This window comes from Larus michahellis, chromosome 14 (genome assembly GCF_964199755.1).
Source record: "Larus michahellis chromosome 14, bLarMic1.1, whole genome shotgun sequence".
NCBI lineage: Eukaryota > Metazoa > Chordata > Aves > Charadriiformes > Laridae > Larus > Larus michahellis.
The window spans coordinates 7,683,699-7,698,529 of record NC_133909.1 but is presented as its reverse complement, the minus strand read 5'-3'; the positions used below and the strand labels follow the sequence as shown (position 1 = coordinate 7,698,529).

Below are 14,831 nucleotides of genomic sequence, written 5' to 3'. Positions count from 1 at the left end.
CCTCAATATCATTTGCAGAAAAACACCCTGCCCTTCTGCTGAGCAAGCACCAACGCTCTCCACACCCATGGTCTCTCTGCGGTAGCGGAGACCACCCCAAACTGTGTTCCCACCAAGACCCACCTGCTCGGTGATCCCCAGCCTCAGACCGATCAGATTGGCGTTATTCACTACATTCCTGTGGGAGAGGGTGGCTCCTTTGGGGCTTCCCGTTGTCCCCTGAAAGACACAGGGCATTATGCAATGATGCCACCTTTTCCGAGGATGAGCTACGTGTCCTCCCAGGGGCGATTTCCCAGGAACACTCCAGGGTGATCTTGCACTTCATTCTCCATTCAGACCTGGGAGATTTATTTTTTTTCTTCTTTAAAAGCATCTTAATCCCAAACCAAACAAAAAAACGGTCCAACTTCATTTGGACACCCTCTCATCTCCATTAGCCCTCAAGAAAGGGCTGAGCAGCAAGAATGGAAGAAGCAAGGGGAAATGCTAGAACATTTTCTCCATCCTACAGCAGAAGATGGAACCAGGGCTTGGTCTCAGAGGGCAGGAGGCAAAGGAAATGGGATGCTCAGCCTGGCACACATCTTTCCCTGTGTCTCCAGTGAGGAATCCAACCACGACGCACGGAGCAAGCAGAAGCACCTACTGAAGTGAACTGGATGTTGATGGGTTCATTGCAGGAGAGGGTCTGCTGCACGGCTCTTAACTGCTTCATATGGCTGCTGTCCCCGGCCTGCATCACTTCATCCATGTGGAAGGTGCCAGGCAGCTTGGAGTCCACCGTGATGACAACGGATAAGTCAGGAAGGCTGGTGGAAAGAAAAATACCATCAGCAATAACGGATCAAGGAGAAAACTGCCTGGATTCAAGGAGCACACACTGCTCTGGGCAAACCTCCAGCACAACCTAACACTGTGTTCTCTTCAGGGGCGACCCTGTGCAGGTCCTTCTTCCGCTAGAGCCTGTGTTGTGCAGCTGAGAGGACACAAGGCATCAGTGCAAAGGCACCAGATGTTCCTAACTCACCTTTTGCTCTTTATTCCCCCTGGACTGGACTTTTCTAGCTCGGGACATGACTGCTTTAGAATATCATAGTATTTCTGCGTTTTAAATTGAGTGGGAAACACCAGTGCCTTACAGCCAACCTGCAAAGGGAGACAGAAACTCATGAGAAGTCACGTCGTGTTGATGTTCAGGAAAAGAGCAGTCCCCACCGACACAGGAACGCGCACAGCCCTGTGACCCCACACAGCGAGCGTTAGCCTTTAACGCCGCACCGGGATTTTCTCCATGGCTTGTTTCTGTAAGCACATGATACAATGAGCTCTCCCCAGACTAAACCTGGAGATTTTTAACTCCTTCTAGGAAGAACCATGGTGCGCAGCGGTTTAAAGATTCACTAAAGAGCATGACACAGGTCTTTGCACAGCGAGCATGCAGCGGCCACGCTCCCAGGGCTGGGGACATGCCTCCAGCAGGCAGATACACCCAGAGCAAACGCAAACCCAGCCCTTACAGCTGTGCACTCATTAAACCCCATCAGCGCAGGGCAGGGTGCTGTTACTGCACGCTCAGGACCCCCAGCTCTGATCCAGGTGTGCAGCCAGGGCTTTGCTCCTCCCCGGTGTTCCATTTGGGATGGGCTGGTTGGTTTTTGCTGCGCAAAAGAGAAGAGCTGCAGCCCGAGGCTCCCTCTCCTCCCAGGGTCAACACTCCTCATTGCAAGCACAAGGCAAATGACCGATTCTTCAGATTAGGAGTGACAACGCTCATAAAAAAACCCAGTCCCAAAATATGAAGAAATTAATTCCTTTGAGTTGATGTGAAATGAAGATGTTTGAGGAACTTTGGAAAAACAAGGAAACCTAAAGGCTGCTTCTCAGGTCAAGCCACAACCCAAGTTGTGGAGTTTTTTTTAAGGTGTTCTGTTTCATAAGGTTTTTCCACCTCTTTTTAAAGCATTAGCTATTTTGAAAATTAAAACATTTTTCATTCAACCTTTATATACTCCTGAAACAAAGTGCTTTAATTACTCCAAGAATTTCTATTGCTTTTTCAGCAGAAGAGATTTGCTGAATTTGACCCAGATTTGCAAACTACTTTCATCTTCCAAAAACCACATTCTTGTCAAATAAACTATTTACATAAATGATTTACTCGGCTGTTCTCATTATTTTCCCAAGGTCCATGAAATAAGGACACCAAGGCTACGCCAATAAATTATTTGTAAGTACCCTCTGGGGTCTGTCAGAAAGGAAGACAAACATTTGCTCTATTTTCTGGAACAGTCTGCCCAGAACCCAGAGGACGAAGTGTGTTCTGGGATGTTTTGGGCCTTTGTAACTTTTTACTATTAGTTCTTTCAAACGGCTATTCTGGTTGTACTAACTTTGCAAAACAGACTGTACGGGAGGAGAGGCGCTTGCAGGGCAGATGCTATACGAGATAAAGGTCTCTAGTTGGGCATCTCCCACTTGGTCTCAACCCTTCTTCAGCAGCAGACCCTTCTTCAAAGGACCTGCCATATAAGCGTTGACAACAGTTTGCTTTATTAAAGCCCTGGAAATACAGCAGGAATCAGAGGAATGGTTATTCAGCGTGTATTTCTGTATATATGAAAGTGAGGGAACCTGATGGGGCAAGGAGGGGTCTGCGCAGGCTGACAGGATCCAACAGACAAAGGCCTGAATCCTTCAGGGGTTTTGTTGTGCAAATAAACAAACACAAACAATTAATTAGAGGGGTGAGGGACACCAGAGATCCCAGTGCCAAAGGTACATGGGAAAGTTGTGAACACTAGCGAACCTGGGAGGATGAGACAGGAGTAACCCCCAATGGAGCTCAAGCACATTTCTGCTTTTACCTCAACAACACTCCAGATTTACACTGGAGAAGAAAAATCAAAGCAGAACCTGATATACAGAGATGGAAAGGAAAAGAAAAGACGGGTATCACTGGGAAAAAAGGAAAGTACTGCCATTTACGTTTCCCCCTGGTGAGAGAAGCAGGAGGACATCCAGACTGAAAGAGATGAGCTTCACCGCAGCACTGTGTTCAATCCTAACGCATGAGAAAACAGGAGTGACAACCGGTGAGACCACCGTTAAGAGGATTAAATGAAGGATGAAATGGGAACTCAGGTTGCAGCCCAGCAACCAAATTACAGAGTCCCTCATGCAAGAGAAAAGTCTCTGCTGCTAGGTATTATCCACTTCTTTCTAAGCAAAGCCAGAACTTGGATGGTGCTAGAAGATCCAGACAAGGTTCCAACTCTTGTAAACATCAGCCTTTGATTTAAAGCTGAATAAACCACAGATGAGTGAGTTAGCTGCTTCATCCTAGGATTAATTTCTAGTCATCAAATGTTTAGTAGCCTGGATTCCTCACTACTGGAGCTGAGGAGCCAGAACAGTTTAAACTGATTGTTGTGCTGCACATTGCAAACTCAAACGCAGGCCAATATACGAAAGTAGCCAAGGCAGCCACAGAAGAAAGATGTCAAGCAGTGGCAATACCTAGGACTTAAACCAGGTTAAGCCCAAGGACAGTAAGGCCTAGGACACATCTAAGAAGGAAAAATCAAGCTACCAAGTAGGCTGGTCCTTTCTGAGCCTTCCTCCTTTCTACTTTCAAGGTTAAAATCCCAGATGGTGATTTCTGCCCCAAGCAGGAGGCAGGCAGGACAGCCGGGCAGTGCTCTCCCTCCCAGGCAGGATGGAGCGTGAGTGTGGGAAACTCAGAACTGACATAAGACAGATGTTGCCTCTAGAGATTGCACTCACGCTGTATTACTACAGAGTCTCTGCTGTCCTGGCTGACAGCTTCTTGGGTAGAACAGCCCCTGGGTCAGATATTTAGTCTTGCCTTTTTTTTTTCTCCTCGTTCCCTAGTAATTGATTGCTGGCAAGTATGGTTGTTACTCGTGCCATATTGGCAGTACATGGTTGTTAGCAAAGAGGGATGAGAAGGCTGCAGAAGCCTCCATCAAACAGACAGGGTGGCAGCCAAAGGGAGTATCAACAAACATGACCACTGAACTGCAGCTTCATCCCCGCGGTCACTGAGGGTTGGTGTTCCCTCCACACGGCAACCACCAGCCCTGCTCTGCAGCCAGCTCTCCCTGATATGCCCAAGGGCTTAACCAGAAGCCCATCCGTACTGTGTCCCCACTATCCCCTTTAACAGACGGCTGCTTGTATGTGCTCTAATAACGAATCAATTAGCATTCCCAGCGAGTGCCATACAAACCTTCCTGATGACAAACTCCAGCTCAAGGGCCTGGTAGGCTGGATTCACAGATACCTTAAGAGGGAGAAACAAGAAAGTTGATCAGAGTTACACTTGCCTTGAAAACCCTCTCCCCTAACACATATTCCAACAGAAGAGTTCTCCCAGGGCCAAGCTCCACTCAAAGCCTCTCCCCCTCTCCAACACATAGAACTAAGAGCTCCTCACTACAGGGATTTCACATTCTCCAGAAAAAATAGTGGAATCCTGTGTTTCCACAAAAGAAAACAATCAGAAAAGAGATTTATGTGAGGTCAGATGGTCACAACAGACTTTCAGGAACCAAAACCAGACCTCCTGTCTCCCAGGCAGACATTCAATCCACTGAACTGAAGACTCAAAACTCAAGAGCAAGTCAGGTTTCTTAACGGACAACCATGAAAATACCAGCTTTCTCCTGTCCAATTCTCCATGGAAGCAGTATTGCCCACTGGAGTTGAGTTCACCACCAGGTTCATACTGAGCCATGCTCATCCACCCTGTCACTGTGTCTTAGCAGACACCGGGATGAGCCACGATGAAGAAAACGGAAGGTAGACGGCTGTCCTTACCATGGTGCACTGTCTAAATAAGACATGTTTTGGTGAATGTGCCATGTCATACTCTCAAATGAAAATTGGCTTTGGGGGATACACAACTTCGACTAGATTTTTAAGTGAGCATTTGCACCATGAAGCAATACAGGTCCTATTTAGGAGGGATCTAAATAACTGGTAGCTTTAGGACAGCAGCACGTTACATAAAAATGGTCCCATAGGCAAAAGCACGTCTCCATCTATCATCAGCTGCTACAAGCTACTTCACAGCAGTCCGTCTCTTGCTCCTCCTTCCTCTGCAGTCTGATTTCCTACATAGTGGAGGACAAAGACGCAGAGGGCTTCACAGATCTTCTTTAGATACCGGATTCAGTAAGAGCACGGAAAAAAGAGACAAAACTTTACTCTCCAGTATCTCTTATTGCTTCTTTGTGTCCCTTTCCTTTCCCAGCAGACTGCTAAAATCCCAGACACAGCAAACTCCTTACCAGAATGATTCCTGCCTGGGCAGTTGCAAACTGCATGAGAACCCACTCATATTTATTGGGACCCCACATTCCCAGCCGGTCGCCCTTCTTCAGGCCAAGAGCCAGAAGCCCAGCAGCTGCCCGGTCCACCTGTAAAATACCAGACAAGAGCCTGAGGATCACACACAGGATGCAGTGGGGGATATCTGTCTCCAGGCACTGCTTTCTGGGGGAAAAGCATCGTCTTCGCAGCTGAAAATGGACAGAATGTACCTCTGCTGCAGTCTGTCAGCAGCAGCATCTTCTGAGCCACAGAGCACAGACCAGCCCCTGCTTAGCAGGTCGACTGAAAGCACAAAAATAAGAAGCGTGGAACAATACAAGAAAGCAGGAAGGAAGCCAAAATAAGCAATGATGTAAAAATAGTTGCAAATTAATTCTTGCCCAATGACTAAGTGTCTACCTCCTCATCAACTCAACTTAGGACTAAGCCTTACCCATATGCTGTGCCCATCTACACCATTAGATCTGCCAATGTTTTGGCATATCGCTTACTCGGAGGAGATGGACTCAGGTGAAGGAAACTGTATCAAGTGATTTTTGACCAGTCTGGGGTTCCTATCTTCATTAACTTGAACTCAGCCACTGTATCAACATGACTACTTTATTGTGTGAAGATGCATGTAAAAATATTCTGAGGTATTCAGGAAAGTTAGTAGAGCTTTTTTATGCTCTCAAATGAATTTATGAACTCTACCTTGTAAGAGATATGAAGAATAACTATTCTCTGATTTAGTTCTGAATAACAGCCTACTCTTTAAAATTAGGGTAAACACAGCTGATCTTATTTATCTGAATGGATGTAACCAAAACATTAGTAAATCTAAAAAAAACAAACCAAAAAAACCAACAAAAACAAAACAACAAACCAACCAAAACCCCCAAAAAACAATTCCTCCTATCCAAGATCATATCATACCTTTAATAGAAACTTTCTCAGTACTTAGCTTGAAATATTGCCCCTCCATTCAGAATACATATAGACATATATTTGTACGCAATATGCATGTATATGTACACATGCATAGATTTACCCACACCTGTTTTTCTATGTAATATTGAGACCAAGCCCTTGACTTCGCTCAGGTGCCTTTGTGCTTGGACTAGAAACCTCCACACTCTCAGGACCTCTGACACTCAGAGCAGAGTGACTAAGACAAGAGCCGGAGCCTGCTCCAGTGCAGAAAAACACTATGGATTTTCTCCCGTGGACAAAAACACCAGCCTATAACACATCAGATAGGAGTGATAATTTTTAAGTATGAAAGTTCATTCAGGGATATTCAGCATTTTACATACGTTGCCTTCTCCCTTTGATCTCAAGACTCTAAGGAGGACAAAGGCAGCACACGCCCATCGGTGGTGCCAGGGAGGAGCTGTTACCCTCTGCTTAGGGCCAGGGTGAAGATCTGCATAAGACACAGCTCATTCCTAAACTGAGTGATGAAACTGTTTCCATTTCTCCATCAGGTCTGCTGAAGCCACTATCCACCCACCTGTGCTCTCCAAGGGGCAAACCAGGCACTCACCTCCTCTTTGAACTGAGCAAACGTCTTCCGAACCCCATCTCGGCAGAAGACCACGGCGTCACGGTCAGGAAAACGCTCGACGGTCTCATCCAAGCATTGTCCCATGGTTTTGGCAAGAAGAGGAATGTCTAAGGTCCCCTGGACATAGCTGTTGGTCACCCTTTGGGAGGCAGAGGGTATCGCTGTGTGCAGGGCTCTGTGAAAGAAAAGGAGAAGATACTATCTTTTAATATAACCCATCAATACAATTCTCCCCATCTGGAAGGATTATCAACCTGCTTACGGTACCAGCACTACCCGATGCATGTCCTTGCACCAGTGGGAACCACGGGTAGCCACTTCAGCGGGTCAAGATGAGGAAGACCTCCGAGAGCACTTGGAAAGCATGTGCAGCAGCCGGGGGGGAGCACTGGGCATGCAGACAGCATCAGTAACCCCAGTGCACCCACCTGGACCCGCCTGTGCCCACAGGCAGAACCTTCATCCCTCCGCTGGAAACCTGGACCTTGCTCTCTGACGGGGAAGGAGCCTGCAGCAGCCCTGCAGCCTGGGCACAGCCCAGTCCTACAGTCATTCACCTGGGGTGAAAGCTACCTTGGACATTTTGGGATATCTGGACAGATGATGGACTTTGCTGAGAGACGGCAACTGGATTTGGTCTTTCTACATCATTCAATAGCGCAAATAACTTGGAAGGAACACGATAAAAATGGCTTGTAGGGAAATTTCCCCAACTGGCTTCTCTCTGCTGGAAAGAGCAGATGACCCAGAAAGAGAAAGTTAAAATTAAAGTCAGAGAGATCTGTCATTTTATCAGTCTCCAGAAAGGTCTGCAGAGGAGAGTCTAATCCTGCAGAATAAAACTGTTTAGAAGAGTTCAAAGAAGTTGACCTGTAACTGAGAGGCATTTGCAAAGTAATGCTCTGTGTATACAACAGCAAGCAGGCTGTGCATGCTTCACTGTCTCTGCCAGCTGGACCGCAGAGAGTTTATGGTACTGAAAACAGCATCAATAAACTGAGGAGCTACCAGTGAGATGAGGGGAGAAATGCAGGGGCAATAATACAGCAGGGTCACACGGTGGAGGCGCCTACACCCACTGCAAATACAGGGTAGGAGGGGAGGAGAGCAGAGAGGTGTTCCAGCAGAGCAGCACCTGGGCAGGAATAGCATGGCAGGGTCCTTGAGAGGAGCACGGAGATATTGTGCTGGAGGCCAAGCTGGAGAGGGAACACAGTCAGGAGAGGCAGCAATGAGAAGATGTGGGCAGGGCGGTCTGATCGTCAGCAGAAAAAGCAGTGACCTCCCCTCAAACCCCAGCTCCTGACCATCCAAGAGCTGCAGTTCTTGCCCCAGTTTCTCTCTCCACCTAATCCTGCTCCGAGCTTCCCTCTGCCCTCCTCCCCGGGAAGCCCCCCACTTTCTCTGTCCCTCCTCACTTCTTCCCTGCCTCCATCCATGCTCCCAGCTCCTCCATTCCCACCTGAGGAGATGATCTTCCAGGAAGCACAGGGTGAAGCGACACTTGTGGGGTGCATAGCTTAGAGGCAATGCCCTGAGTTTGCAGATTCAGTGTATAATAGGAGGGATCCCCGCCCCAAAGAGGAAAAAAAAAGATCTGCCTGAACTCAATTCTTCCCTGTTCATTACGGGATCAATATTCTGCAAAGACTTGGTGCTATTTACCACAAAATATTTGTTTTCCTGCCCACGAGAAACAAAACTTAGCATGAGGTTACTTGCTCTACAGGGTGGAGTTCAGTCTCGAGATTTTACGTTCAGCGGGAAGTTTTGCTCTGACAGCTGAGTGAATGGCCCGACCCTCTTCCCCCACGGCTTTTTGACAGATGGAGGGTTGTGCAACTCCCACCGGCTCTGATCAGATGTCCCTCCTAGCTCTGCTCTTGGGCAACTCACATCAAAGCTGCCCGAGGAGGAGGAGGGAGAACAAGCGCTAAACTGAACTATCTTCTATTGCTTGGAAGCTCCTGGGCAAGGCATGCAGATAAACTAGGAGATGAAAGCAAGCTCTGCAGAAGAAAAGCCTTTATAAATATAGGTTATATAAAATAAAGGTTGAAAAAGCTCTCCCTAGCCCAACAATGGGTGAAAGCTCCTGTGAAAGCAGTAAAAGCCACTGCAGCCACTGCCACAGCCGCTTGCTGTTTGAAACGGTGGCTGAAACACTGTCCCATCACCATAGGGTGCCTTCAGACCAGCAGCTTCAGTCACTCATGAGGGTAGACATGGAAACCGCAGACTGTTTGCAAAAACATTTAATGGAGACAAACACACTCACATCTCTCTAAAGCCAAGTTGCCTCCAGTTTCAGCAGAGCCTGTCCCTAAAGACCCCACGTTTCTCTGCCAGCTGAAGCACAGAGAAGTCCCTGCCGCTCTGGCAGCCTGGGAAGGGCTGGAGCGGACAGAGAGCAGCCACTGACCTGGTTGCACAAGAGCAAACCAGGACAGAGAACTTTCCCTGAGCACCATCTCAGGGGTCACGGGGAGCTGGGCAGGCTTGACGCTGGGCTGGAGCAGGAGGAAGTAAACAGAAGCATTTGTTTACTAACTGAAACTAAACAGAAGCACGGACTGCATCGTTCCTCTGGGGATACCACCTGAGGAAGTAATCAGCAAAAAATTTGGTCCAACATATTCCTCCATCACAGGACTGAAAAACAAAAACCCTACCACAACAGGAGACCGGGGAGAGGAGGAACAATTATTAGAAAACTCAATCAAAATCCAGGAAGTGCAGCTGAAACAGTCTCCTGCTCTCTGCAGTCAGCCTTCAAAAGGTTCTTGCACAACCCTCTACCGTTGCCAATGAAAAGGGTGGCATTTTACACTGTCATGTCTTGGCAAAGCACTAGGCAGACCAGGCTTTCTGGTCTTATCCTCTCCTTTTTTTCCAAGCCTGAAGAGCCAATGGGTTTCACTGACCTCACAGGGAACAGAATTTCACACTAAATGCAACAGGTTGCAAAGGCAGAGCCAAATGACAGTTCCACCTCCAGTCCTCACAGCTATGGCTCCCTCCATATCCCCAACCACAGGGATAAAACAGCATCAAAGAGCAGAAAAAAATGTCTTTACAAAGCCCTGCACTCCAAAACACTGTGAAAATACTGGTGGTTCCCTTCACAGAGTGAAAACACACACAGCTTGCTCTCAAAGATGCCAAGCATTCACATCTTCAAATTAATGTATCAGCAGTTTCGAAATTAGGGCCTAAGATATCCCATGCTCATAACCCAGAGTCACTAACTCTTCTCAAAGCGCTTGCTCATATGGTTTCTTCAAATACATTAAGGAAAGCAAAATTCACAGTTCTTATCTGGTTTAAGCTCCCTGAATTCTGCTCTGATGTTTGCATGTGCTTCAGCATTTCTGTATCACTTATCTCCTGGCCATGGCAGAAGTGAAAGGTGTGGGATAAAACACAGCAGGCTGTTGGAAGCACTGGGGGTCAGGAATGCAAGGAACAAGGCAGATACGAGATACACTCATTATCAGCAATATCATGCCAGAAAAAAACGTGGGGTTGGCCTCCCTTCTGCCTACAGCCAAGAGCAAGCGAGCGTATCTGATCTGAAAGAATTTATCAGGCGACCTCTACAAAGAAAGGGCCTAAAGCATTTAGAAATCATCTTTTTTTTTTTTTTTAAATCTTTGTTACAGAAAACAAGTAATTCACCCTCCACCTCTTTCTATGAATCATCTGGTACTGCTGGAGATAAAACAAGACCTATGGTCTGATCTTACAGCAGCTCTCATTTCCCTGCCTCAGCTGGAGGAGAGCAAATAAAACGCCACTTGCTCTTGGGTCTCAGCATAGACTGTTAAACACTACTCTTCGAGAGCTCATACCTTCTGTTAGCAACACATTCCAGCAGCAAGACGGCCTGCGGTGCCTCCAAACAAGCCAGCCTCAGCACTCAGCTGCTCCTGCAAAACTCCTTAACTCTGGAGTTCAGCAGCACAACTGAACAGAGAAACACCAGAGACCCAGGGCGAACGCATCTCCCTCCCCACCTCGTGCGAAAGGCCACAAGCAGCCCAGTGCTGGCAGCCCCAGAAAGCACTCCTGCCTGATGACAGCAAGCAGAAACAATCAGACTGAAGCAAGAACTCTCGACTAATCCTAGGAGTTCTGCGTATTTATCTCTGAATAGCCCCAACTAACATTTTATGGTTGTTGATCTAAGATAACCAGCTTAATTTTTCATCTTTAACTCTTCACCAGTCTCTACAGAAATTATCAGGAGGGATAAGAGACTAACACAAGGCAGAGGCATCAGCCCCTATCACGAGCCCACAAGCAATCTCCCGCTGTGCAGCGCTGAAGGACATTGACCCAACCTGCCGTGCCATCCCCTCCGCACATGGGTGAATGGCTCTGCTCTCCCAAGGCCTGAGAGCTGTCCTCACTACAGACTTCATACTTGCAGAAGTCCACAGACTCCCCAGCCAGTTCCTTTGTTCATGGATGTCTACCAGGAGCTTCTCCCCCCAAACCAAGAGCTTTTGAGTCTTTTACATAACACAACTGCAATAAACAGGTGGTGAAAGTTAACCCTGCTCTGCTCTATCCTTACCTCTTCTTTACTCTTTAAAACAAACCCTCTTGGCTAAAGAGTTAACCAGGTTCTCATTACTTTTTTGTTTGTTTTGGTTTGACGACAGATCAAGACCCCAGAGCTTGCAGACTCCTACTACAGCAGACTTTTTGATTTCATTTTCCACTGCACCTCTCTCCCCTCTGCACTCCTGCCAAAAGGACAAACGCTGCCTAACGCTAGGAGCAGAATTTAATAAACTTTTTTTAATGTTACTAGAAGGAGTTTACTCCTTTGAATACACTGTGTCCTCCTCCAAGCATTTTGCTTCCTGCCCCTTGGTTTCGCTTCCAGACAGGGGCCCAAACTGCAGTGAACTCTGTCACGCTTCCCTTCTGATACCACCTCCTCAGAATGGAATCCGAGATGGCAGTCTCAGCCCCAGCCGCATACTTGGGCTTCAGCCACCTCACTCCTAATCTCAGCCCAGCTGAAAAGAAACACCCGGACCCCGTGCATGAAAAAACAAGGGCTGCTCCTCACAGTTCTTGAGGGGTCACACCTCCCAGTGAGCATTAGGCTCTGATTATCAGCTAATCCTTCAAAGTTTTTCCCAAAGCCAGTTGATCTCCTATTGTTGATCTTTCCCACAAACTTGCTCTGAGAGGCAGCCTTGAAGAAAAGCAAGGCAAAGAACTGGCCTGAACCCCCCAAACTCCAGAGGTCCTCGGTGTCCCGGAACTGCTGGCACCCCAGTGCCCCCTGCCACCCTGCTGCACCACAGGAGGACAGGAACGCTGCCCGACAAAGCCCGCAAGTCAGAGTGCTGAAGGAGGATGGAGAAGCTGTGTGATACATTTCACATTACTGCAATCAGGATGGAGCTGCTGCTGCTAAGACAACTCAGATCTGGGCACAAGTTCACATCCCTCCATATGCTGCGCAAGGCTCATCCCTGCCCCTGGTTCCCTCCGAAGCCAGGGAGGAGGCAGACCCTGGGGATGCAGCCTAGCTTCTGACACTTTGGTGGGGTTTTAGGGGAGCCAAGGGACAGCAACACATACTGAGAGTGAAACCTCCAGCTGAACCTGCCCTCCCTGCAAGCAGCCACCCACCTGGCTGGACAAACATAGAGCTCTGCAGCTGCCTTACAGCCCTCGTCATCTGTCACACACGGCCTCCATCCCCTAGAACCCCCATCCCTGCCCTTACAGCCTCTGTGCCCTACAGCCCTCCATCCCCTCTCACCCCTGTCCCCTATAGCCCCCCATCCCCTATAGCCCCTATCCTCTCTCATCCACAGCCGCCTGTCCCCTATAGCTCCCCATCCCCAGTCCCCACAGCCTTCCATCCCCTGTAGTCCCCCATCTGCTCTCACTCACAGCCCCCATCCCCTACAGCCCCCCTTCCCCAATACCCAGAGCCCTCCATCCCCTATAGCCCCCATTCTCTCTCATCCACAGCCCCGTCCCCTATAGCTCCCCATCCCTTCTCCCCATGCCCCCCTGTCCCCTATAGCTCCCCATCCCTTCTCCCCCCCTGTCCCCTATAGCTCCCCATCCCTTCTCCCCCCCTGTCCCCTATAGCTCCCCATCCCTTCTCCCCATGCCCCCCTGTCCCCTATAGCTCCCCATCCCTTCTCCCCATGCCCCCCTGTCCCCTATAGCTCCCCATCCCTTCTCCCCATGCCCCCCTGTCCCCTATAGCTCCCCATCCCTTCTCCCCATGCCCCCCTGTCCCCTATAGCTCCCCATCCCTTCTCCCCGTGGCCCCTTGTCTCCTATGGCCCCCATGCCCTATAGTCTCCCATCTCCTCTCACCCACAGCCCCCTGCCCCTATAGCTCCCTATCCCCAGTCCCCACAGCCCTCCATCCCCTATAGCCCACACCCCCTGTCCCCACACTCTCCCTCCCCAGCAGCCCCAGCCCCTGTCGCCGCAGCCCCTGTTCCCGCAGCCCGTCCCTACCTGCCCGGAGGGGCTCCCCGCCGCCCACCCGCCCGGCGCAGGAGGGGCAGCCCGCGGCGGGCCAGCGCTGCCAGCCGCGCCGTGGCCATCCCTGCGGCGGCGGCAGGACCCGGCGGCCCGGCCCGGCGCTCGATACGCAGGGGCGGTGCGCTCCCCGGCCCGCCCCCGCCCCGCCTCGGGGGGGCTACGGCTCCCCACCGCCCCGGGGCTTTCCGCCGGTCGGCGCCGGGGGGGAGGAAGCTGGGACGGGGAGCGGAGAAAGCGCCCCCCCTTCCCGTGCCGCGGGGGCCGGACGGGGGTCAGGCAGGGCGGGGGACCCCCGCAACGGCACACGGCTGGCGTCACAGAGCCCCGCCGGCCACCCCCGCCATCCTCCAAGCCCCCGCGCTGCACATCCGTCCCCGAATCTCCCCCGTCCATTCCCGTATCTCCCCCCTCCATGATCTCTTTTTCCCATACCGCCCAATCAGCCTTTTTCCGTCTCACCCCAACTGCTCCTACACCCCAGCCCTTCCACGCACCCCAAGTGAGCCCCCCCCCACCCCGGCTGAGATGGACTTTGGTGCGTGATAACCAACGCCACTTGCCTCCACTTTCCTCCATCTGTATCTCTTGGTGCCTGAGCCCTGTGAGTCACTAATTGATTATCAGCCCTCTCCACTTAATGAGTTATCACAGTTACTAATAGCTTTAGGCACTCTCTGGCTGCCTGTACCCTGCTATGGGAGACCAGTGAGGAACTGCAGGGCTCCTCTGGAGCCAGGCAGGCTGAGATCCCCTCACCGAAGGGCAGAGGCAGGGGCAGGCACCAGGAGAGCAGCCCTGCGGTGCCGAGCTCCGCTGAGCACTCAGCCACGGCAGCAACACTGCTCTGCTGCAGAGAAGAGGTGACACGCGTGTCTTTCCCCGCGTGAAATGACTGACAGCCTTCCTTCCAGGGCATTGCCAACAGCAATGGCCAAAAGCGAATTAATCCTTATGAAAGGACCGGGGTATACATTTGAGCCCAGAAAATGGTCTGTGTCTTTTAAATACCATACGGGCATTAACCAAAGAGTGCTGTTGGTGAGACACAGGCGGTCTCTGGCTCAGCCACTGACCGGCTGGGTGGTCTCCAGCTGCTGTTTTGCAGCTCTTCCCCGGGTGGAAGCTGGAGCTCAGTGTGTCTGGACACCGTGTGTCTGTGCCATGTCGAACACAATGGCGCTGACAAAGAAAGGCATCAATACCAGCCCCAGAATGGTGAATTTCAGATGCCAGAGCCATAAATGTGCTCATAACACAGCCGCATAGGGAAACAGAGCCTGCAGCCAGCCCTCCCATATTAGATATTTGGTTTTAGAAGCAGGAAGGATTTTCCCCAATGTGCATCTTGTGCACAAGGAGTTCGTTTGGTGACATCAGTGACAGTGTTTTCTTT

The 14,831-nt window shown here is 50.0% G+C and overlaps 1 protein-coding gene across 1 annotated transcript in view; it reads right to left on the bottom strand.

The window, feature by feature from the left end:
- ACSF2 (acyl-CoA synthetase family member 2) overlaps positions 1-13,536 on the bottom strand; it is a 37,968-nt gene extending 24,432 nt beyond the window's left edge. Inside the window, exons 1-7 of the mRNA XM_074607906.1 lie at positions 13,412-13,536; positions 6,884-7,079; positions 5,316-5,444; positions 4,253-4,306; positions 1,031-1,149; positions 650-812; positions 124-219 (exon numbers count right to left, since the gene is read on the bottom strand). Of these exons, the coding sequence (XP_074464007.1) occupies positions 124-219; positions 650-812; positions 1,031-1,149; positions 4,253-4,306; positions 5,316-5,444; positions 6,884-7,079; positions 13,412-13,500 (846 nt within the window). The 5' untranslated portion in view covers positions 13,501-13,536. The remainder of the gene's footprint in view (positions 1-123; positions 220-649; positions 813-1,030; positions 1,150-4,252; positions 4,307-5,315; positions 5,445-6,883; positions 7,080-13,411) is intronic.
- Between the last annotated feature and the right edge of the window lie 1,295 nt (positions 13,537-14,831).